The 25,261-nt window shown below is 44.8% G+C and overlaps 1 protein-coding gene across 6 annotated transcripts in view; it reads left to right on the top strand.

The window, feature by feature from the left end:
• The first annotated feature begins 1,334 nt into the window (after window positions 1-1,334).
• ZNF827 (zinc finger protein 827) overlaps window positions 1,335-25,261 on the top strand; it is a 152,797-nt gene continuing 128,870 nt past the window's right edge. For 3 of the 6 annotated variants that reach the window (XR_016440763.1, XM_090036345.1, XM_090036346.1), the window contains exon 1: window positions 1,335-1,668. Coding sequence is in view for 5 of the 6 variants with exons in the window: in XM_090036345.1 (XP_089892471.1) it covers window positions 1,626-1,668 (43 nt within the window). In the remaining variant the exon portion in view is untranslated. The remainder of the gene's footprint in view (window positions 1,669-25,261) is intronic. The other 3 variants (XM_090036343.1, XM_090036342.1, XM_090036341.1) reach the window with 2 other exon arrangements.

Below are 25,261 nucleotides of genomic sequence, written 5' to 3'. Positions count from 1 at the left end.
TGTTCTTTTTTTAAAGAAAGATGTGTGATTTGTGAAGTAATGGAAGTATGTATCAGTTAATGAAAACTGTTATTGTGGGTTTCTAACATATACTGGAATTGCTTCAGGATAAAGCTTCCTATACCTGCATTACAGCAAGCAAAAAGTGAATTTTGGAAGTCAAGATAGCTGTGTGCACTGTAGAAGTATCACATCACAGTTAAATCAACCATTAGGGGTGACCTACTCTTGATTTCCCCCCCCTTTTTTTGTCAAGGAGTTGTGATTTTCATGCTGACTGCATTTTTTCAGGATTTTTTTTTAATTTCACTAGAAATTTTCAAAGCCTGATACCATGTCATGGGATTTATCCACCAGCCTTTCTTCTCTGTTTCTAGATCAACAGTTTTTCTTTCTAAGGGGGAGCCCCCCTGCACCCCTATCATTCAAGTTGCATGTTGTAAGGACCCCCCTGCACCTCCATCACTCCAGTTGAATGGGGTGCAGGGGGGCTCCTTACAACATGCAGCCTGAATGATGGGGTACAGGTGGGCTCCTTACAATGTCATTCCAGTTACATGTTGTAAGGAGCTCCCTGCACCTCCATCATTCAAGCTGCATGTTGTAAGGAGCCCCCTGCACCCCAGCATGCAAGCTGCATGTTGTAAGGAGCCCCCTGCACCCCAGCATGCAAGCTGCATCCCCACCCAAACCCCACAGAATGATGTTTGACAATCTTGCCATTTTCTGAAGAACAGTCCCCAATCCCTCCTCCATCAGGTTTTTTCCTTCTCCTTTTTTAAAAAAATCATGTATTTGTATGTTGTTTGACATGTCGAATGAATGGGAACGACCGAAACACTCACAAAAACTAAGCCATCCCCCCGCAACATCCCTTTCCCAGCTCGAGAGACAAGTGGATGAGGAATGGAGGAGCTGCCTCCTTGCCTTGAACCCTTCCTAAGAGGAGCGCTTGCAATCCGGTGTCTAAAGTGCAGCCTGGGAGCCTGGGGGCACCTTCCTCTTTGCTCTGCCTGTGTGTGCGTGTGTGTCTCGTCTCCCTCCCTCCCTCCCTCTCTCCTCCCCAGCCTGTGTGTGAGCTGTGCTGCCGCCGCCGCCGCCGCTGCCCTTTGATCCCTGCATTAGTGTTAGTTAGGGGCTTGGAGACACACAGGGAGCAGCCATCGACACCGCCGCACCAGCCCTCATTATTGACACGGCACAGAGCGCGCACACACACACACACACACCCGCTCGCGCGGCTCTCCCAGAGATTAGATCCATTTCCATTGAGGAATATTGCGACCAAGGGACAAGCCAGGTGCACGACCGGGGGGGGGGAGGGGAGGGGGGAAAGCCAACGAGAGGCATCCAAAAAAAAAAAGGAAAAAAAGAAGCAAGAGGACGAGGGGGGTGGGGGGGAAAGCAAAAGGAAAAAAAAAAAGCCCCTGGTCGCAGGAGAAGCCGCTTCCACCTCTTCCCCCAGGAGCAGAGGACAACCACCCCCGCTGCCAGCCAGCCAGCCAGCCGGGGCCCCGCTTTGTGCCTGCGCCTGCCCCCCTGGCTGTTTGATTTGATCTCCCAGGCAAACCAAGGAGGAGAATGTGAAGGGGGGAAAAAAAAAGCCAGGATAAGAAGGGGGGAAAATGCCCAGGAGGAAGCAGGAGCAGCCCAAGCGCCTCTCGTCACGTAAGTGCCCCCCCTTGTCTTTGCCCCTTCGCCCCCCGGGCCCCCCCGGCGCCGCCCGCTGCGGGAGTTTAGGGTTACAGAGGTGAGGCGGACAAAGACACCGCCTGGGTTAGTCCTCTTTTAGGTCTGAGCGCAGGCAGCCATGTTGGTGATGAACAGCCTTGTGCCCTTTTAATTTTTTCCCCCCTCTCCGCTCGCTCCTTCGCCCGCGCCCGCTGCCCCCGCGCCTCCCCCGGCCCCAGTGGCCCCGCGGCGGGATCGGGATCGGGGCCGGGGCGGGCGGCGCGGGTCCCCCGGTGGGGGCAGCCGCGGAGCGGGGCGGGGAGAGGGGGCAGGGCAGGGCGGGCGGCATGGAGCCGCCGGGAGGTCCGTCTCCGGCCAAAGGTGGCGGCTCGGGCCGGAGCTCGCGGGGCGGCGGGGGCGCGAGGCTGGCCGCCGCGGGGGGAGCGGGGGGGGGGGTGAGGCGGCTTGTGACAGGCGAGGTCCCTGCAGAGCGGCGCGGGGCTGCAATGCGAGCGGGGTCAAGGCGAGGCTGCCCCGGGCTGCGGCCGGGCGCCCCCGCCGGACACACGCACACACACACGCGCGCGCGCGCGCGCACACACACACACACACACACACACACACACACACGTTGACACAGCTCCCCCCTTCTCTGTCTTTGCAAAACAGTTAACTTTTCCGCCTGTCTCCGGCTCTCCCACGGCGGGAGGCGCGGGGATGCTGAAGGGGGAAGACGACAAGCGGGGGACGCCGACGACATACAAATATGCACCTAAAAAAAATTCCCTGCGCGGCTGCGGGGCGGGGTCACGCTCCCGGCTCCGGCGCAGCTGCCCCTGGCGGCGCCCCGGGCGCGGGGGCCGCTCGTGCGGCAAGGCCGGGGGCGGTCACCTGAAGTTCACTCAGAGTGTGTGTGCGTGCGTGTGTGCGCGCGTGTCCCCGCTGCAGACGGCGCGATCGATCCCCTCTGCCCGCGGCTCTGGAGAGATGCAGCGCAAGGGGCGGGGGCGGCTGGGGCACGGCCTCCCCCAGGCGCCGAGGCAGAGGTCGGGCAAGAAATGGCACTTGGCAGCTCCCCGCATATTTCTCCCCCCGCCCCTTCCTCTCCGCCGCGCAGGGCTCGGGGTTGAGCCTCGACTCGCCCCCGCGCGGCGCGTCCTGTCCCGGCCCGGCCCGGCCCCCGGCTGCCCGCGAGGAGCCGGGGGCCGGGCAGGGCAGCGGGGCTGGGGGGGTGTCCCCTTCCCCTTCCCCTTCCCCATTTCTGTGTTAAACTTCCACCAAAGAGCAACTGTGCGCGGGGGAGGAAGGAGAAGCGGCTGGTTTGGGGAAGGGGTCACTGTGCGAGGGGGGGAAGTGGCTGGTTTGGGGGCAGGATGGGCCGTGTGCGGTGCGGCGCGGTGCGGCGTGTGGGGGGCGGAGATCCGCTGGCTCAGCCGGCAGCTGCAGCCTGCCCCGCCGCTGACCTTGACCCTGACCCGGTGCGACTACCCTCTGTCTGTCTCTAGGGCTGAGATGAAATTCCGTCTCCATTTTAGCTCACTCAGGGTGTGCCTCTCCTGTGCTCCGGCTGCGCTGCTGATTGTGCTCAGTTCTGGGCGCTGCCTTTTTTATTTCTGGCTTTCTCAGCCCCTTCTAGGTTGCAGGCTACTGAGTAGTACTCACCCTCCCCCCCGCCAAAAAAATACAAACCCCAACCTCTTCCTGTCCCCTGCTTCAATAAAGTAAGGCTCTCTGAAGTCAGAAGCGATGGGCTTTGCTAAAGTGCTGTGCAAAATCTAGATTGGGGGTCTCATTCGCGCTCCTCAAGTTAAACCATGTGGGCACGTTTCTTCTTATCCCTGATGCTGTAGGCATAGATTTCTTTTTTTCTTTTTTTCTTTTTCTTGCTGGGCTCTATGGTTTTGCAGGCAGGATTGAAAGGTAGTTGTGGCAAATAATGTGAGATTCTTCCTGGTTTATCTAGTGGCTGCTTTGTGCTCATTTTGTCCTCCAGTTTTCGAAAATGCCTGGGGAGTTCATTGCAGTCGGTGTGCAAATGCTGCCAACACTGATTTGTGTGTGTGTGTGATGCTTTTCATGAGTACCAAATGCAAAATCTATTTGGATTCTGTGACCTAGTGTGGAAAATTGAGTTTTAATAACATGTTTCCTTTGACTAGAAACACCATGTATGCTCTGCTTAACAATACCCCTAACTTGCGCAGGTCACAGAGTTGAAAATGCAGGTCTGGAAACTAGATTGTTTAAGGTTGTGCTCTCAACCTTAACTCTGCTCCTCCCCCCACTCTTTTTCCACCCAGCATATTCACTCACAACCTGATGCAGTTATAAATTATGCAGTCCTTTGCTTATTCTTAAGTGCAATAATATAAAGTGCAAATATTGTTGTGCAGGTAAAGTTGCATGTAGCATCTAGTTGTATTGTGTATGGCAGATTCATCAGTGTGTGTCAATTAAAGTAGATTAATATGGCAACTAGGCAGTAAAACGTTGCTGTAGCTTACTGTGGGTTATCTATAGCTGGGAGACACTGGAAATTTGCTGATGTGTATAGGATACTGAAGCATGCATGTAACTTAGATGAACACTCCTGTTGACTTTAATAACACTTTTTATAGGACTGTGCCATAAAGTTAAACATGTTTGTAAGTGTTTTCAGGAACTGACTCACTCAAGTTTCTCGGTGAACTGTTTTATCACCTGTATGGCACCTTAGGAAGTGTGTGCTGCCCCTTGAAAAGAAGTTGTGTTATATACGGGTACTGCTTAAGGCCTTAGCTCTGTACTTATGGCAACTCCCATTCATGGAAACCCTGGCATGAAAACTTACAAGTACTTGCAGGATTGGAGCCTAAACTATGTAAACGCATACCTTCATGGAAAAGTTATGTGAAGAGTCTAGAAATGTTATATTGGATCATTGTGACAGTCAAAACAGTTTAAGTACAAGAGAATGAAAAAGTTTCGAGATCTTCATCATGTGTTGTTGAGGTAGCAGGAAAAAGTTTAATGTTGCATTATTTGAAAAGATATGATGATATTGGACTGAAATGCACTTGTGCAGAGGGATACACCTCTGAAAATTTAAAGCTGAGCCTGCAGAAATATCATTGTTATCTCCCTAGTTTTTTGAATGTTTACCCCTTTAACAATGAGGCATATTTTTAATTGAATGCCCTCATTTTAGGAAAAAGTAAATTCATAATCAGAAACTTTTGAGCTAAGTACCACTAGAATGCCTACACCTCCCACCCTTCATAGAAGGGAGCATCTCCTGATTTTAAAGGTGCAAGTGAATGAGACAAGGACTTAAATTCCTTGGAATTCTTGGTACATCTCCTGTCTACGTTAACTGCATTTTTTTCACTGAACTCCCAAATTAAATATATATTTGCAGTATCCCCTTCCTTAACCTACACACCTTGCATTGCCATTTATTAAAAATTTGCTATGCATGTATAGAGTGTGATTTCTGAATGCTCATAGTTCAGAGAAATCAATCAATTTCTACTGAAATACTCAGATATGCTATGTACCTCTCTCTCATGGGGAAGACAGCTTACTTTTTTTCCCTTCCACTACTTCAGTACTGAGGCCTAACCAAATAGGTGCAGGTGTGAATTTTAAAGAGAGAGGTTTTGTTTATTTTCTCACTGTTCAACTTTCTCTCCACCGTGGCTTCTAAGAGTGACTGAATTATGTTTTAGAACAAAATTTACTCTCTGGTATAGGCCAAGCCTGAAAAAATGTCATCCTGAAAAGTGAAAGTTTCAAAAGGTGCTGAGGGCTGGAAACAGGTGTTTAAAATGGAAAACATTAAGTAACCTTAATTACAGCACTCACTCACTACTGCTTGAGCTTTAATTCAGTCCTAAGGGCATCCAAGCTGTGCCCATATAAGCTAGCATGGTGACATTATTTATACGGTTTACATTAGTTATATAAAAAAAAATGATCTGGATGCTGTTTCCAACATTTTTAACCCCCTTGCTACTGTCTGAAAAATGTGTTTAATATGGTATAAATTGCAGCACTACTCTTTGAATTTACTTTTGTTCTAGGACAGCAGTTCTCAGCCAGAACGTCATGGCATGCTGTGAGATCCTTTTAAGGATGCTGTGGGGTGCCTCACAGTATTAGTGCTCTTAGGTGTGCAAACAGTTGCACTTGAGTCACAAGATAAACCCAGGGATTTCCAATAGGAATCAATAGTGTCAAAAACCTTCCTGACCTACTGTTACCTTTCTGACTTTTTTGTAACAGAAGAATTGCTCTGTTGTTTTTTTCTATTTACAGGCATACCTCGGAGATATTGCGGTTCGGTTCCAGACCACCGCAATAAAGCGAATATCGCAATAAAGCGAGTCACACGAATGTTTTGGTTTCCCAGTGCATATAAAAGTTATGTTTACACTATACTGTAGTCTATTAAGTGTGCAATAGCATTATGTCTAAAAAAAAAAAAAATGTACAGACCTTAATTAAAAAATTACTTTATTGCTAAAAAATGCTAACCGATGGAAAAATGGCGCCGATAGACTTGCTCGACGCAGGGTTGCCACAAACCTTCAATTTGTAAAAAACGGAATATCTGCGAAGCGCAATAAAGCGAAGCGCAATAAAATGAGGTATGGCTGTATTTTCTAGTCAAAAAAACAAGTGAAAGTTAAAGAGTGGCATTTTCCGAGGAGTACACTGAGTCTAACAAGGGGTATCTCGCATCTAAATATGTTGAGAACCAATGCTCTAGGAATAGGTGCAATTTTGGCACAACGTTAGTATATCCAGAATTCTTTAAGGGGACAGTGGCTTGTAGGTAGGGCACAGTCTTGGACATTCACTGATCCTGTTTTGAAGCTTCTGACTGCTGCTTATTCCAGAGTCAGATTTACCACAGCCTGTACAGTTCTGTACAGCCTTTTATTTTACTTCTTTATCATTTAAATTTATTGACAAAGAGTATAAAGAAAATTTTGCTAGAGAACTAAATTCAATATTATTTAAAGTTTCTTTTTCTTTTTTGTTGTGGGACTTGTTAGGTTAAGCCTTCAGCATACTTTATGGATGGGCCTTTAAAAAGCCAGGCAATATGTCAAAAAAGTCTTTTGCCTTCATGCAGAACTCAAGAGTTGCCTGTGAAACAAGAGGCTTTTATCAGCAACAGGAGTCTCTCTCTCTCTCTCTCTCTCTCTCTCATGGTAGTATTTATTACCTTACTTGCAGACATCACATGTACAAGGGGAAGCTTTTAACATAGTTTCTATTTATTATTTTTAACCTCTTGCCACTGTAGGGGTCATGATATAGCTCATTGCCGACAAGAAAAACCATGTGGGAAAAATTATTATTCTTAGTATGATTGGGTTAATAATTTCATTGCTATCATCACAGTTATCCTGGTGGTATTGTGGTGCACCTTTTAACTGAACAGCAATGTGAGAAGCATGGTGTGCTGTCTGCCTTACTCCACGAAAAAATACTAATTCTATCAGATTCTTCCCATTGTTAATCTGGTTCTTTCCATATACCTAATTTATTTGGGCATGTGCTTTAGGTCAGTGAAAGAGAAAAGAAGCAACAGCTTCAGTTTGTATTTTTAATAATTTCTTAACATTATATTGGGTCACTTGTCAAAAGTCACACAATGGTGGTATGTGTCTAAGTGTTGTCTGATAGTACAAAACATTAATAAATCATGCTGCTGGAGCATAAATTGAACTGCCAAAGGTCCAGTGTTGCAGCTCACTCAGCCATGTATGCTTTTAGGTTCTTTTGAATGGGATTTGGGATAGGGTGGGGATGCCAATGGGTCTGAAGTACAAATGCAAACTTTAATAGTGCCAATAGAAGGAACTAGTGTGGTCGGGCAAAGTTGTAGGGTAGGGAGTGTAGGAATACAACGGGATGATGCATGCTTTTTTCTTTTAATGTTTGGAAAAATAGCTAAATAATGTAACTTCTGCTTGTGTGCCAGTGCTTTTCCTTTTTCTTCTTCATATGTAAGAAGGCTGGGGGTAGGAAGAATGAAGTTTTAAAAAACTGAACAGTCAGGAGGAGCTGGTTTGTTCAAAGTGAAGTATTTGTAATTTCCTATAATTTAATCAAATCAGATCCCAGAACAAGATAATGAGAGCATGACCTACAAAAGGGGACTTTTTGGAAGTTAAAAGAGTTTTTACTTTGAGGCTTCGTGAGCCATGTGATTTGTCATGATGAAGCACATTATAGAAGATTCCCTCCCCCACCCCCATTGAAAATAAATCATGATCTCAACATCAGTTCAGATGGCTGTCAAGAACTAATTTGGCTTATGCTTAGAGTCCCTTTCCTGTTACAGCTACTCCAGAGTCACACTTGAGGAGTGTATTTTGTAAATAATGATGTTGTGCCCAGTTTCTGATGTACCATTTTCCGCTGCCTAGTTTGCTGAGTGTAGTACTGTAATTCATACCATTTAGGTGTAAGTGTACAAAACACTTCATGGTGTATGGAGGCTGAAATATCTACTGTCATGTTTTATAAGAAAATAATGTGCAAAAGCTGAGACCTCAAAATAGCTAACACTACATGATGGACTCTAGTTTCAGGGGGTTTTTTCACCTGCAAGCAGTCTTGTATTTTCATTTTAAGTTTATAAATTATATTTTTATGGCATGAAAGTACAGTACATGACTAGATGCTGAAGCAAAGAGTCTTGGGAAAGTGAATATTATCATTCCCCAAAGCCTACTTTTAGAGGGAATTTCTACTGCTACAAAAGAGTTTCATAAATTAAAATAATGGAACTTTAGGTTTGATTCTGATCTTAAATACCTGGGTGTATGTTCTTGGGTATTTGTAAAATTGGCTACTAGATCTACATACATGTGCTGCATTCTAGCTAATTTTACAAAACATTCAGTCATTTTAGTAGCTCTTCATTTTCACAGACTGACCCAGGGTCATAGTCAATGCAGTAAGTATTGTGCTCCCAAATGGCAATTTCTCTTTTCCTGATGTATTCCTGTTGGCATTAGGAAGCTGATTTCCTCTTGGGCCAAAACATGAAAATCTTGGGATGCTTAATCCTAGTCTGTCACCTCAACAGAGGTACAGTCCTGTCTCTTAACGTTCTTCCCACCCTGTGAAGGATTTTCTGCTTCATAAGGTAATTCCACTGGATAATGGGCTCTCTGCTTAATACAAAGAAAACCCTTACTACTTTTCTGCAGGATGGGTAGAATTTAAGACCCCAGGCTCCAAGTCACTAAATTCATTTGGAGTTTCTGGAGATGCAAAACCATCTCTCTCTTCCTAGGGATATAAAAGAAGACAGTTGAAGAAAAGGAAAAAACTTATCTATCTTTCACTCCAGCATTTTGCATATGGAATGTGATGGTGAACAGAACAGAACAAGATATACGTGAGCATTGGGCAAAAATACAGGAAGAGAATAAATTACAGAGTGGAGCAAACTCTGTAAAATTTCTGAAAAAAACTCAGTTTTGTTTCCCAGGTCAGACTGACAATAGGCCTGGGAGGGAAAAGGCTTTTGTGTAAATGGCCAATGGTTTGATTAACTGTTCTTTGGCAGGAGTTACCTTATGTATGCACTAAGTGGTAAAGGCTCTTGAAAGCTGGTTGGCTGAGGCACCAGCCGAGAAAATTAAATGATGCCTCAAACTACTGAACCATTCCATTGCCTTTGCTTAAAACGTCTTTTATCAGAAAAACAAAGTCTCACAGCCCTTTAGTCTTGTCTAGCCCTTTGTCTTCAGGGATCTTACCAGCCTTGCAGACCTTCTTCCAGGGCTTCAGAGCCTTTGGTGGCTGAGGCTGCCTTTCCTGTCTATCAGGATTGTGCTTCTTGCAGGAGTCTCCGTCTCAGGCCTTCTGTTTGATAGGCTTGAGAGGTGAGGAGCCCTCTCCCAGCCTTTTCTTGAACCCAGGTCTTTCCAATTTGCTCCCCTACCAAAGAGGTAAGAAGGTTTATATGCAGTCACCTGAAAGGCACATATCAAGGTCCAGGCATGCAGCCCAAAAAATACAGTTCCCAGTTTTAAATGCTTATAACAGGTGCAGAGGTATGTGCCTGTATCCCAAGGCCATATACACTGTTACAGTTATGAAGTCTGTTAGTATCTTCATGGACAGAATGAAAGCTCTGGCGAATTCTTGGCAGTCAGTAACAATTGCATTTTATTTAGAAAAAGCATAAAGAAAGTTGTGATTTTTGCCGCTAATTTGGAACTAGGATCTGGCCCAAAAGTTTTAGCTTAGCTATTGCTCCTTTAATAAAGATGTGGTTGTCTGTGGACCTCCTTTAGACTTAATTTTGCTGGTATTATAGCACTGGTAAAGAAGAGTCATTTCCAGGAAACAAACTTTTAGTTGGGATGATTTAAAATGGGAAGCAGGGATCCGTTACCAACAGCTTGATACTTATGTCACTGAAAAGTAAGTTAAGCAGGCAAGTGAATTGGTAATTAGAAACAAACTGCCTAGTTCTACAATGTGCTTTTTCATTTATAGGCAGACCATTTCCCCTGTAGGGCACTTTCAAATCCAGACCTGGTGACTTGCAAGTGAGGCCTGGTTCCTTCTCTCTCTCTCTCTCTCTCTCCCTCTCTCTTTTTAAATTTGTAGCAAGAATTAAGAATTGAGGGGGTGGAGTTGTTCTTAAGCCACTTAGGAATTTCTTCTACACCTAGGCTAGCTATATCGGGGTCCTTTCAAGCTCCCTGAGATAAGATAGAACATCATTAAGGGTGCTTTGATTGATCCTCTGGTTGCCTTGGGCTCTCATGCACCCCCTGTGCTGGGAACTGGGGTGACATTGACCCAGTTTGCCGATTCTTCAGTGACACAGAGGATACTTTGGGGGAAGAGAGAACTTCCTTTCCACTTTAAGGGTTTGGGGGTTTTTGGGGGGGTAGGTGGGCAGGGAGGGCTACACTACCAGAGTGGTATAAATGAGTCTTAATATAACTGTATGGATGAACAGAACAATGTAATGCTGTATAGATCTACCAGAGCTGTAAATGGGAGAATTTGGGTCCTGGAAGTCATCCTGGACTAATTTACCTATGCTAGTAAACTGTACGGCTTCTGGTATCCAAGCTGGCTTTTTTAGAGCGATGTAAACATATCATCTTGAGACTAGGACTGTCGAAGAGGACATTTGAAGGCACCTCAGTGTGAAATGAGCTGGTGAAGTCAGCAACGTTGCTAGTAGCGAAATATAGGTTAAAAAAAAAATCAGATTGGCAGACCTGTTGTCTGCCTCAGCAGAGAAGTCAGAGACTGGGACTGGAGATGACATTTCCCTCTATGTCCTGGATATGGCTGTGTCCACATGAGCATAAACATTTGGTTCCATGGGAACAACTAGCAGCAGTACACCTTGTGCCACTGTTAGTTGGCCCCGGGGAACACCTGTGCCACCACTGGCCAGCAGTGTCTGGGCCCAGCAGCCTTACCTGGGGTCTTGAGGGCCTTCTGGGGCTGCAGCGGCAGCAATCCTGCTCCTCAGAGCCTGGCCAACAGCTGGAGTGTGGCTCTGGCTGGCCAGGCTCTGGTTTTGCGCAGCACACACTGTCCCGATGTGTGCTGCTCCACTTTTGTTTGGCACGGGTTTGTTTGATCCCTGGATATCCAGGGGTCAAACTCCCTGCCGTGCACTGTTCCCTTCCAGTGCGAAGAACAGCTGAATATGCAGCACGACATCCCGCACAGCTATGCTTGTCTGGACACAACCTCTGAGGGTATGGATGCATTGTTGGGAAAGGGTTTAGAAGTGCCTTGTGGGTGTTGATACTATACTTGTTCTGTAGGTATCGACAGGATTAGTTTCCTGTACCATAAAGTTGGCACAAGTCCTAAATTTTCTTTAAAATAAAGCAAGGTTTGAGGAAAGCCTGTTTCTTAAGTTAGTGCTGGAACATAGGTTAGAGGTCATATAATCCCTGTTAAGGTTATAAGATGGGGCAGTACCTTAAACTATCAGTCTATGAGCGAGCGGTGCCTATTCCACTCAGAGAGGACTGCTTTGCTGTATTAGCCCACAACTATGAGTAGCTTCCTAATCCTCTCTCATTTGGCTCTGCTTGTTAACCCCAAGCAATCCTCTCAGGGGCACAGAAAGCAGCTGTCTTTGGTAGAAAACACAGCACGGCAAAACAAACACTTCTTGGCGCTTCGCTTAGATATGTTACTGTATATGTAGATATGTCTTTGTGGGAGGAATTAAAAACCCAGAGAATAGCATTTACCGTGTTTTAATCTGACATTAGGAAAGAGAGAAATTAAATTACAGGGGGCTCAGTTCCTGTGACATTTATAGGGTGGGAGTAATTTCACAAGCTGGAAACAGGAAAACAACCTAAAACCTATGTCTTTGAATAGGTGAGAATGTTACAGACTTACAGTACCTGGAGTGAGCAGGAGAGAGCAAAAATAAGTGTGTATGGTAAATCAGATGCATATCATTATCCACAATATCTTGCAGATGAAATTGCGTAGCAAAATTTATGACAAACCAATCAAAAACAAAGATCTTTGTTAGAGCTGCCACACTGTCCTGATGTCACCTGTTGTGCCTGAATACGGCAGTACATATGGTATGTGAGAGTCCCTTTATTTTGTAACCCCTTGATAGAGGATCTAAGCATAATAGGGATAATTAAGTGCACTGAAGCAGTTTGAACTGAGACTTTGTTTTGTTTATCACAGCCTAAGTGCTGCCATACACAAGACTTTTTAATTGATTTCCTTGTTTCTTCTATTATGTTAGTCACCTGAAAAACTCTTATAAAGCTAGTCCACAGCAATAGCTCCAAATACTGTAGTCACACTTCTATAAGATGTAACATTTTGAAATCACTGTGGTATTTTTATAAAAAGAAAAAAAATAAGTACAGCAGCCTCTGTAGTTACCTTCCAAACGGTGAATAATTAAAATGGTTTCACTGAGTTCAAATTAGCTTTATTTTTAAATAAGAACTTAAAATAGACATTACACATTTGTTAGCAATAGGCCAGATTCACAGCCTCACTCCAGTGCCTTTGCACTGCTCAGATGATGCAAAGTCGGTGGAAATTGCCTTTGTTATTCCAGATGGGGCTTCCCATGGCATGTGGGAGTTCCCACTGGGTACAGAGATGGAATAATTGTTCTATATGTACCTAACTCCTAGACACCCCGTATAGGGTGTGTGTCAAGGTTGATAAGTGGTGGAGAGAGGACTGTGACTGGAGCACACTCTGCTGCAGATTTTCTCAGCTAATGGTCCCCTGCCAAGTGACGTAGGTTAGAGCAGTCCCCAGGCAGCTTTAACCTGTATTGCGACTGCATCAGAACTGAATGGGGAATTGGAGAGCTGCAGATGGCTCTACAGGGCTTCCCTTCTTGGTGGCACCAGATAATCTGTCCCCATTATGTACACTACATAATAGCATGCCCATTTTTTAAAGAATATTTTGGGGGATTCTTTATAATTGCTAGTAAAGAGCCATCTGAACAGAAGCTTTTTAGAAGCAGCCAAGAAAATAAGGTATTTCATTTACTCTCAGAGGGGAAAAGAAACAAAATACTGAATTGACCAAAGCAATGCCAACGTAAACCCAAGGCAGTTCTTCAGAAATTTAGCACGTTCTTTAATCCTGCATAACTTACCAGGAAGCAACCAGGACCTAGGCTGAGGGACCATGTGGGAGCTTCTGCAGGATCTAACCATTATTCTTTAAAATATTGCCTCTAGCACTCTTGGTTCTGGGGGGGAAAAAAGCATTCCAAACTAGAAGAGCACGTAAACTAATAGTGAACTTCCATTGCTATATTAGCTTTGATAGCCTTCAAATCCATCCTAGGTACTTACCTGGGAAACTCACAGGACAAAGAGAGCTTTAACTCCAGGGGTCTTATTTTCTTTTTGGATCAGCCTGGAACTTACATTTAGAGGTGGCCCCTTAAGCTTGCACTTTGCAGGACACTTTTTTTTCTCTTTGTCCCCTGTCTGGTTTTTAAAGGGACAAGAACCTTTGTGAACAGGTTGGCAGTCATGAGAGACCTCCAGCATTCAGGAGATTTATCTATTGTTTTTCAATGGAGGGATGTTACAGTCTGTTTGCAATATCTAGTTTAGATCACTGTCTGAACCTATGGGCATCAAGAAGGTGAATCAGTTATACCAAGTTCTTCATCAGGGCTATTGATATTTTCTTCACCTGACTATTTACTGGAACTCTGACATATCTTGAAGGACTATCAAGTGCCTGCATATTTAGGAAAAGACTAAGGAATGCCTCTTTTTTCTGTTTCCTTATTTATTGTCTTCATTACCTCAGTGCCTATGAGCCTCAGTTATAGACCATAACTTCATTGTGTGAAGAGCCTCACAAATACTTAATGAAATGGACAGTCTCTTCCCCAAAGACAAAATAGACTTCTTAGGCAGGATGTGCTTCCTGTTTGCTTTGGAAATTCAAGATGCTAATTATCAAGCTATATACAAGTAGTACTTCTAGATCTGTATATCTCTCTTGGAGGGATCAGCACAGAGCACCAAAAGAATTCCCTTAAAAGGACGTTCCTGCAGTTTTTACAATATCTTTGAAACCTTTTCAAGGACATTAGCTTAGGCATCATTCTTTGAATGCATAGTTGTCCTAAGCTGCCCTGTGTTTGAGCTGAAATGGAAGCCCAGGTGGAAGTTCTCTCTAGCTTTTTAAGTGAAGTCCTTTAAAACTGGTGATAACTTTGAGAAGATCAAGAAAATCCGATCTACAAGGTCTCATCTTCAGCAGAGTGGACGTGGTAAGGGAAGGCGCATCAACAATGCAGGTTTACTTCAGCTCATCCATGTTGTGCATCCTGCCAGCCACAGATTTGATAGTTCAGCCTTGAACCTCAGTCCATTCTCCATTTTTCAGGCAAGGACCATGTCTTTGTGTATGGGCGTATTATCTTTATGCAGTCACTTTTTCTTCTGCGCTTCGGAGTTATTTCCTCATTTTATAGGACTTGGAGGAGGTGGGGAGTTGGGGTCTGGCACCCCTGTTTACATATCCTTGGTTCCACAAGAGAGCACTGATATAGTGTCCTCACACACTGCTGCTCTGATAGTTCCCGGAGCCTTGTGGTGCTAGGGAAGAGAGGATCACATGCTCCATAAATGTAAATGTATAGAGACAACATTCTTAACTAACAACAAAGAGCAATTTTTATTTTCCAAGGCTACAGCTTTGTTATTAGAATTTTTTTTAATAAGCCTGTTGTAATCCTGTTCAAATCAATTAAGGATCCTTAATTTAAACAGTTGTTTTGGCAATGCATAGATCATTTTGTAATAGGTATTGGTAAGGATGGAAACATTTACACAAGAAGAATAAAAGTCAAGGATGCAGATAATTGGCCGATTTATCAACCTTAGCAGACTTTTTTTTTTCCTGATAGCATTATGGTAAATTTACTTTGGATTGTATAAGGGGACAGATCCTATATGGTATGTACAACACACAAGGGAAGCCCTTTCAGATGAACGGGTGAAGGGGTATGTAATCATTTGGTGCAGTTTTGGTTTCCAGATTGGCCTTTTGGTTAATGGTGTGGGGTGTGGATAAGTCTGGAATAACCCTGTTCTGTTCAGTTAATAATGTAGCTCCTTTAGTGCCTTTTCCACTACCTGTTTAACCCAATTTCAGGCTTTCATGTGAGTGTCAGAACTATATTTTAACTAAATGCCTTTTGTAGACTTTGGCAAGAGATGTAGCGGTGATCAGGGAATTCTTTATCTTTATTGGAAATTGCATGCCAGCATAACAAGGCATGTTTGTACGTTTTTATTACTTCTCATTAGTCCTTTTACCACTGGAACTGGTGCTCCCAACTTCTTCCTGTTTAGCTTCTTTCTTAGCTAGAAATGTGCCTGAAATGCAGTTGTTTTGATGATCCTGATCAGTTAGAAAACTAGTTGCACTAAAATGAGTTGCATGCATTGAGGTGAATCAGTGTTTTAATAATACATTGTCCAAACCAAGTAATTTTAACAGTGGCTGCTGTAAATTGTTTGGTACATAAAAGTTTGCTTGTGTCTGCTTCTGACTGCTGGACCTGAGGGTATCCTGAGACTTGCAGCACATTTCAGGTGATGAAGATGCAGTTCGTTGCAGTAAGGAATCAAGACCTCATCTTCAAATAAGGTGTCCACCTAATTTAATTCTAAAAGGAACACATGGAGACCTGGATAGAACTGCATGCTGAAGGGTTGGAGCATCATTCTGCTTTGCTAGATGGGGCCAGAGTGATTCTTGAGTTTGACCCTAGTTTCCTGACTTGTTTTGGTCTATTTAGGAAGAGCAGCACACTGATGGTAGCATGAGATCTTGTTTCTGCATATGATATACCCCTTGGACTAGAAGTTTTAGGTTAGCAGGTCATTCCCTGGACTGCTATACAAACCCCCCTGACTGTGTGCAAGTCCACTATCTGCAGATAAGTAGTATTGAGCCCTCCTGTATTTCTGCTTAAAACTTATCAAGGCTACATGGTTCTGTGCTCCGAAGTCAGCTCCAGCTTCGTTAATAGAACTTCCAAAGCAAATAATGTTCTTCTAACAGCCAAAAGATTGCATTCTTTTGTAGGGATGTCTCAAAACCATTGCAGAATCCTTGGAGCTGCTGGGGAAGATCTTTTGTTTAGTCATCACACAAAACAGTTTGATCCGGAACAGAAGATTCAAGGATTTTGTTTCAGCTATAGTGATCTAGATCAGGGATCAGCACAGTTTTCCAGTAGTGGCTCTCCCCACTCCATTGCACACAAAGCCCTCTGCCTCTAAACATTGCCAAAGCCATGGCTCCATGGGCCAGACCCAAAGTCTCTGCAGGCCAGATCCAGCTCATGGGCCATAGGTTGCCAGCCATTTGTCTAAATAATACAGGAGTACCTGACCTCTCCCTCCATTCACAGTCCTACTGATGGCCAGTTTTGGAGGCAGGAAATAAATTTTCCTTCAGCTCATATTGGCCATGGTTTTCTTTGCCATGCTTTAGCATGGGATATAGTCATTTTTCTAGGATAACTTGAGCATTTATTAACCTAGGCAATTCCTTGCAAGCAGTGGCAGGGCATAAACAGTGCCCTTATCTTTCCTACTTTTATTTGTGATGTATTGTTGGGGTGGCTTTTGTTTTTGTAATGTGCATTAGGGCTGTGGTATGAATGAGTACTTGCAGTGGAAGACAGTAAAGCTTGTGTTGGCCATGGAGCTGATGATAAAGCATCAGGTTTAGGAATGGATGCTTATGGCAACATAAAAGTTTTGTTTTGTTTTTTTAAAGAACCCCACCCCCTGCATTCTTCTAGAGCAGGGGTGGGCAGTTATTTTGGGTGGAGGGCCACTTACTGAGTTTTGGCAAGCCATCGAGGGCTGCATGACAGGCAGCCAGGGGCAGATAAATATTAATTTTCTAAATTTTTTCGGGGCCTTGCAGGCCAGATAGAATGGCCTGGTGGGCTGCATTTTGCCCGCCCCTGTTCTAGAGCAATTATTTGGGCTATAGGGCCACTTAAGGAGTTTTGGTAAACTGTTGCAGGCTGAGAGGGAGGGGGGTCAATTAATCCTATTCAGCCCTAGACCTGTCCACCCTGTACCCACTGCTGGGGAGTGGGGTGAATGGAGTAGTCAGGCAGCATCTCCATGGGGACCAGCCCAGGAACCCCGCAGACAGGGAAGACTCATCCAGGCGGATAGGATGGGGCTGTGGCACAGAGCGGTGTCCAGGCACACGATGGGAGGGCAGGAGCTGGGGCTGGAATCGTAGGATGGTGATAGTGCAGGACTGGGGCCTGGGGCAGAGCCATGATCTGCTCCCTGTGTGCTCCTGCCCACAGAACTGGTGCCTGTCACAGGGACATGCAGGGATCATGGCTGTGCCCTGGGCCCGACCAACGTTGTCACTGTCTCGTGATCCTAGCCACACCCGCCTATTCTATTCCCAGATGCCACTCCATGTCTACCCCTGGCCCCATCTCATCTGCCCAGCCAAGCATGCCCTGCCTGTGTGGGTCCCAGTTGCTCTCCATGGAGACCCCACCTGCCAACCCACTCCACTCAGCATCCCTGGCAGTGGGTGTGGGGCAGATGGACTGGGGTGCCCAGGCATTGGGGCCAGGTCTGGCAGTAGAGACATGGGCATTGGCAGCTGGGCAGAGTGTGCTGCTGCTGCTCTGGGGGCTGCTGGGAAGCCAAGTCCATCTCCTGTGCCACCCCTGCTTTGCTGTATACCTGGGAGCTTTGGGACCTGCTGCATGCACCACGGTCTGGGATGCCCACTGGGCAAGAACAAGGGATCCATTGTGGGCTGGATGGAATTACTTGGTGGGCAGAACCCCCAGGCCATATTTTCCCCACCTCTCTTTTAGAGCCTGGTTTCATCCATCTCCAGCTTAACAGCACAGATGACTGAAGGGATGGCTTCATCACCAATCTCCTTTAGCCATGGCACTGCTCACGGTACTGGACCATAACTGTGTTGCGCTATCAAGTACTGAAGCAATGAGCAGTACTGGCTAGTTTCACACTTCTGGCAGATTGATTCATACTGATGCTATTTTCCACTGCTATTCACTGGCATCACTAGTAGCTCCCGCATATTTGGCGCCAAGCTTCCTGTTGGTCTCCGTCTACACTGCAGCTAACAGTACCACTCATCAGCTCCCTCTCATCTGCCCTACTATAGTCAAAGCTTGGAGCGCTTGTTTGGATGCTCTCGGTCTCTTTCACCCTGCCTCAGTTTCCACAGGGAGTCTAGAGGATTGTCCCAAAAGATCCTGGAAGCCAAGATTCCCATCCCATGGGAGCACTGTTTCTGATAACCTGGCCTTGGAAGTCCTGTCAGTCGTATTTGACTGTTCTTATTTTGGCCATGCACTGCACAAGGTGACATGATTATTATCAAAGTGTCCCTCATCCAGTTACTTTAGCTACCCAAGCTGTCCTGCAGCCTTCACTGGTGCTTCTGTCCCCAGGGCAAGAGGCAAGATGATGATATAGTAAACAGACATGGGAGGTTCTGTTCTTCTTCCTCCTCAGATGGAGAGGTGGTTTTCCTATGAGACCAACAAATGATTGATTTCAGCGACTTACAAGACTTTTAGTGATCACTCATCAGATTCCCATAGAAGTCAATAAGTAGATAGGCTTTCCTAATGGACCTCGGCAAAGTAGTTTGGCAGACACCAATCATAATACCTCTCATCTCATGTAAGATAGATAAGACATTCCAAGTCTGAGAGAGGATGGAGTATTTTTATGCCTATAAAGTCAGCAGTGGTAATAGTCACAAGCCCAAAATTATGCCAAACCAAACCCAACCAAAATGATAAGGAAACAAATGAAATTGGCTCATAAGGCATACTCTTCTGCAAGCCTGCTGGTTGGGTTTTCTCATTAATCTAACCCTCCTCATAAGAAATGATTTTCAGGATGTTTGTCATGATTGTGTCAGAAGGGCAGACAATAAGGTTATACTAACCAGTACCTCTCATGCCTACTTCCAATACTGTCTGCAGAATTTTCATAAAATCCTGTTACAACAGAGAGCTTTTCATTCCTTTCATTGTGAACAATAGAAGAAGTTCCCCAGGACTGCTTTACCAGTGATTAGTTACTAATCCTGAAGAGGAAAAAATAGTGGGGATTCATCTTGGGTCTGAGGAAACTCCATCTGTGAATCTTCAAGCTCAAATTCAAGATGATGATTTTAGACCCCATAATTCCTTCCTTGGAATTGGAACTAGTTTACAGCTTTTGCCCTTTAAGACGCCTACCCTCACATATCTATAATATGATTTCACACAAAGTGCCTGAAATTTGTGGTAGGTCAGAATTCCTACCTATAGAAGATCCTAACCTATGACTTGTCAGTGGGCCAGAACATTTCAGCAAAATCGTTGTGGTAGTAGGAACCCACCTCAGGAAAAACTGTTACCTAGATAACTGGCAACTGTAAGAAAGATCCTCTTATTAGATGTACAAAGCCATTTAACAAAATCTTTTTCTGTTCTAGGATGTGAGTGATAGCATCTAAACAAAACGTGGGCAAAATGTGTCGTTTGGACTGGATCTGGCTTGCCAAGGGATTTTATCAAGCCTGTGGTGGGCAGCCCAGTCTGTGGCAAGTGTGGCCAATCCCACCACCCCTGGGCATGTAGGAGTGTAGGGGCAGTGGGGTGGCTAGACTTGGCTTCTTGGCAGCCCTTGTGGCAGTGGCTCCTTCTGGCTCCCACTACCACTGTCACCACTGCCACCAGACCCAGGCTTGCTGGTACTGAAGGCTTGTCCATCCCACTGCCAAGAGCGCCAGATGGAGTTGGTGAGCAGGCAGGGTCTCTGGACACTGGACATCCATGAGCCCAGTGCACTTGGCTGACTGGATGGGATGGGGCTGTGGATGGGTAGATAGTGTTATCTGGGAGCTGGGCTCAGGATCGCAGGATGGTGACAGTGTAGGGCCGTGGTGGGAGCAGATTGTAGCTCTGCCCTGGGGCCTGGCCCTGCACTGTCACTAGCCTGTGATCCTGGCCCTGCCCACCCATCCTGCTCCTGGACACTGTTCCCTGCCTGCCCACAGCCCATCCCATTCACTTGGCTAAGTGTGCTCTGCCCACAGGGGATCCTGGGCCAGTCTCCATGGTGACCTCGCTCACCAAGCGTTGGGGTTTGCAACCCTTCTCCATCCCCCGGTAGCTCACCAAAACTCCCTAAATGGTCCTCTAGCTCAAATAATTACTCACCCTTGATCTAACCAGTCTGGTTTCACTAGTGGTGACCTGGGCCAGGTTCGTTTGGTGACAGGAGAGAGGCCTCCTTGTTAGGCCATATGGCTTGGAAGCCATATGACACCACAAAGCAAATTATACTTTGTGTACAGAAAACTTAAGATGAGTGCACAATCCATGGAAAAACTTCTAGCCATCCCTGCGATGCATATCAGTTAATTTTTTAACTCCCCTGCAGTGGTGAAAGGTCCTTGTGAATTCATAATGAACTCCTCTTGATGCTTCTTTGCAGTCTAAAACACACTAGTTGTCACCATAATGTGCCATTAGACTCTTTTGTGGGTGCCATGCCACTGCTGCCACCAGATAAAACTGTTCCGCATACTTCTTGTTCCAGCAGATGTCCGCAGAGCCAGACTGGGAAGCAGCTCTGGCAGGAGGGAGCCACTCTTGCTTGCATTAGGTTTATTAGATTTTTAAACAAAGACTAATACTGTTGATTTTCCTTGGGAGAGAGCTAAAATTAGTACAAAAAGTAAATTAATTGAACAGGAAAATCAGTGACCAAAGCACCAAAAAGTGGAGATAAAACCGCTCTATCCAGGCTTCTCCAGCAAATAGATACACACTTCTGTTTCTTGCTCAGTTTAAAGGATAGAACCAAAGAGCTGGCATGTCACTCCATCTCAGTAGTATCTGATGCAACCAAAAAGGTATTTGAACCACAGACTGAATCTCTTATATGAATAAGTCATACTGCTGAATGAAGCTGGGATTCAAAAGCAGAGGGGACAGCTGAGTGAGAACAGTTTGTACCATATCTGAGGCAAGCCAGAAGATGGGATGAACCCTTTTGACTCCTCGAAAGGGTGGTGTGAACCACGGTATGGTAGCATCAGTTACAGACATTTGATATTACACTTGTATATGCAGCCCACCAATCCAGCAGGATTGTCCAACAGGAATGATGGATTCTACAGGAGCTACTATAAATTCATTTTTGAAATGTGATGTTGCTAAATTCAGAAAGGGGATGGAGGGATGCCTTGAGTCTAAACCGGTTGAGGACTGGTCTAGAATTATAATGGCATGGGCTGTGGAACACCCAGCAACAGCCTCAAAGCCTGTGATCCAAGTATACATATTAACATAGTAGACTTCAGGGTAATCTCCAAGGCCTATGAATCCTTCCTGCAGTGCATCTGGGGATGCGTGCAAAGTGTGTCAAACATCACCACACCTGTACTTTACATAAACAAAGTGTGGAACAGGTCTTTCATCCATTTTCAGGGAAATCAGACTCTAGAACTGGTACATCCGACACCATATTTCCTTTTTTCTACAGTAAACTGCTCAGCCTTCAGAAAAGACAGGCAAGCAACCTACACAGATGCTTCTGCTGGAATCGTGGATAGGAAGTCAAAGGCTTTGTCCTCCAGGACATTTTTTCACTCTGGTATTCACAACTCAAACCAGCAGAAAGCATTGGGTCTCCTGTTTTGAAGGGACCCCTGGGCCTTTGATTCCATCTGATGCTTTTGTGGTATTGTGGGCAGGAGAGTTATTCTCTGCCTATTCTCCAGTTCTTGCAGTTCTTCACATATGCAGCCCTGGTACGGCTGAGCCTGTTCAGGTTCTTGGATGTTCTGTGTTTCTCATCCAGCCATCCCAAATCCTTGTATTTTACTCCCAGATCTTTTTTATACGAGGTTGGAGGGAAGATCCTCCATCCAAACATGTTTTCTGCACATCATAAATTGGATCCTGAATGGTTCTCAAGGTCAGAGTCGCTATCTTTTTCCTTGGTTTATGACATCTTAGTTTATAGACACAAATTTCCGTCAAACAGACCTACGTGGTAAAGTGTGCAAGGTTAATTTTTTGGAGACTTCTGGATGCCTGTGTGACTTCCTAGAGTTGAAGCAGAGCAACCTGTCTCCTTCAGTGTGGCTAGCAATAATCTTTGCTCTTCATCTTCCAGTAGATGGTTAGGTTGCATTTTCCCATCCCTTGTGCTAAGATTCCTGAAAGGTCTGACTAATCTATCCCATATAATGTAAGATCAGTTTGTATCATGGGATCTTACTCTTGTCTGTACAGCTTCTATGAGGCACTGTTTGAGCCAAGGGCTTCATGTTCCCTGTTTTTGTCAGTGATCGAGACAGCCATTTTTTTTCTCATCTTAACAAGAAGTGTGGGGGACATCCATGCCCCCAGTGGGATATTTTGTCTGTGTGGTTTGCAGTCTGATCATGGTCTCCTTAAGGTTATACCCTGAGTTCCTGACAGACATGGTCACAGAGTTGCACCTAAACCTTTCATACTTTTTCTCAAAACCCCAGGCATCCAGGATAGAGGCAGCTCTTTGCACTGGACATAAGAGGCAATTTGGCCTTTTACTTACAAAGAAAAACATTATACAGGGCATGTCCTCAGATTTTGTGGCCGTACTGGAAAGGTTGAAGGGCAGGTGACCTCCCTACAGAAGCTTTCCAAGTATATGCTTGCCTGTGTGTCCTCCAGTGACAATTAGTCTGTACTTCCTCAGAAATCCATCAACATGAATTGTATTCCTAAAAAAAATCCCTGATGTTTATAAAGTTGGTGCTTTGTTTGCACATTCATAAGATATTAGGCAATTTCTGAAGCCTCCAGATCAGATGCTGCATCAGCAAAACTCTTCCAATTGCCATTCTCCAGAAACTGGACTATTCACCTACAAATGGACTAGTCATTGCTTCAAAATAGCCCTCGCAATGTGCATGTAGACAAGATAATTGCCTTATAAGAGTTATTTATTATTCATTGTTCATATGTGCATTCTGCTGTGCGTGTTTATAAGCTTTGTACTCAAGCTTTGAGCCTTTTGGTCAAGAGGACCCATACAGTACGTGATTGCCCTGCTTCTTCTCAAGTCTCACACTGAGAACTCAGTGGGGGCATATTGAGCCTTGGTTTCCCGTCGACTGCAAAATCTCATGTCTGCTAGACTCCTCAGATGGAGGGATGAAGGAAGAGTTGCAAAATGACCATATGGAAAATGCATCTCAATTCCTCCCTCCATTCCCTCTTTCTCAGAGATCAGTGCACCTGAGATCTTTCAGTTGATAGGAAAGTGAGACATGGTTGGTATGCTCTGCTGCTTTGTGTCCTTTCGTGCAGCACACAAGGAGAAGTGGAGCAGCAGGTCACATGCATGCCCATAGGTACCATTTGGCCACAAAGCTTCAGCTTGAATGCATGAGACTTACACACACCCGCAGTGGAATGTGCCAATGACCAATGCATCCAGAGGAACTCTAGTTACTATAAGGTAAATAACTTATTTTTATGGCATCTGGTTGGTCTCAGAGCACTGTATAAAAAGTTCTTTCATAAAGTATTCAACCTAATAATTTCTCTGAGGTTTTCAAAGATGATTTAAGCTGGGAATAGAAATAGAAGATATGTGTTTTGCCTTAAAATTGCAATCTTTTTCCTTGAGAAAAATAATTATTTTAACAGAGATGGAAATGAAATATAGGGTCCCACCCAGGGCTTCTTTTCTTGTCTAATTGTGTGTATATTTTCACCTAACTTAAATGTAGGGAAGAGAGACAAGGCAGAGCAGCAGTTATATTCTGGCAGTTCCCCTTTACGGCTGTCCCATTCTCCCTAGGTTAGTCTAAAATAGGGAAACTGGGTTCAAGATTCAGCAATACTGCTAAACCATTTTGTGATGAGGTCAAGAGTTAAATAATAATAATCCAGTTAATAAGGGAGGTGAGACCAAAGTTCCACTGAAAGAACAGTAACAATGCTGCTAACCTACAGCACACTGAAATCAGGAAGGAGCGATGGGGTGTGGAGGGTATGTGCTTTAGCATACAGGCTGTTTATAGAACTGTATCTTCCAAGTTTTATTTGCTGCTGTTGGTGTAATAAAAGGAGTTGAGGCAGGCCTTTGTGTCTTTATTAAAATCATGATTTTCCTTCAGCATCCCTGTGGGAAAATCAACATTGCTACTGTTCTGGATGTATGGTCTATTCAGAGATTGCTGCAAGTGCTGTTCTGTGGAGGGGAATCTTTGGAACATCTGTGCAGAATGTAACTCCTCAGCTGCAGAGTAGGCCCCATGATGTGCACAAATGTACACACACACATATATACATGCTGCGGTGGGGACAGGAATCCAATAATGTCCTCCTGACCCCAAACCAATCTACTGAATAGTATTATTTTAAATGTACAACGTAGCCTTTTTCTGCTTTCCAAATAATAAAGAACAATTGGACAATTTGGAAGGACTGGGCAAGTTGTAGTGAAATAGAAAATGAATTTCCTAGACCCAGTTTGATCAGATGATTGCCCTGTTACCATTTTCTAAGCCTGTGTTTGCTGCCTACCTATCACACCTTCATGTGAAATTAACAAATTTATACTTCGAGGCAAAGCAGATAAAATTTGTGAAATTAGCTCTTGATCTTTTGTAGATTTTTGATGGGTTATTTATATTGAGTAGATGTTGACTCTGTTCAGTTGTTAAGAAAGCTGAGGGAACCACCAGTCTTCCCACTGTGCTTTCATATATTACGAGACCTGTATTAAATTCTATGCTATGATTCTCTTGTTGCTTCAGAGTGCTCACCGACTGTGCTGTTTACAACCATTGCTTCGAGTTCCTCTCCTCTAATTTCATCCTGGATAGCCTCCAATCTGGCTTGTACTCTCTCTAACTTCACTGAAACTGTTCTGTGCAAGGTCTCCAATGACCTTTTTACTGGATGAGTTTCAAGGCCTCTACTCCTTCCTCATCCTCTTTTGACCTCTTGGCTTCTCCTGACTCTGTT

Source organism: Crocodylus siamensis, chromosome 2 (genome assembly GCF_052110815.1).
Source record: "Crocodylus siamensis isolate JL-2025a chromosome 2, ASM5211081v1, whole genome shotgun sequence".
Classification (NCBI taxonomy): Eukaryota; Metazoa; Chordata; order Crocodylia; family Crocodylidae; genus Crocodylus; species Crocodylus siamensis.
The sequence above is the reverse complement of the archived record's forward strand: the minus strand, read 5'-3'. Positions and strand labels throughout refer to the sequence as shown.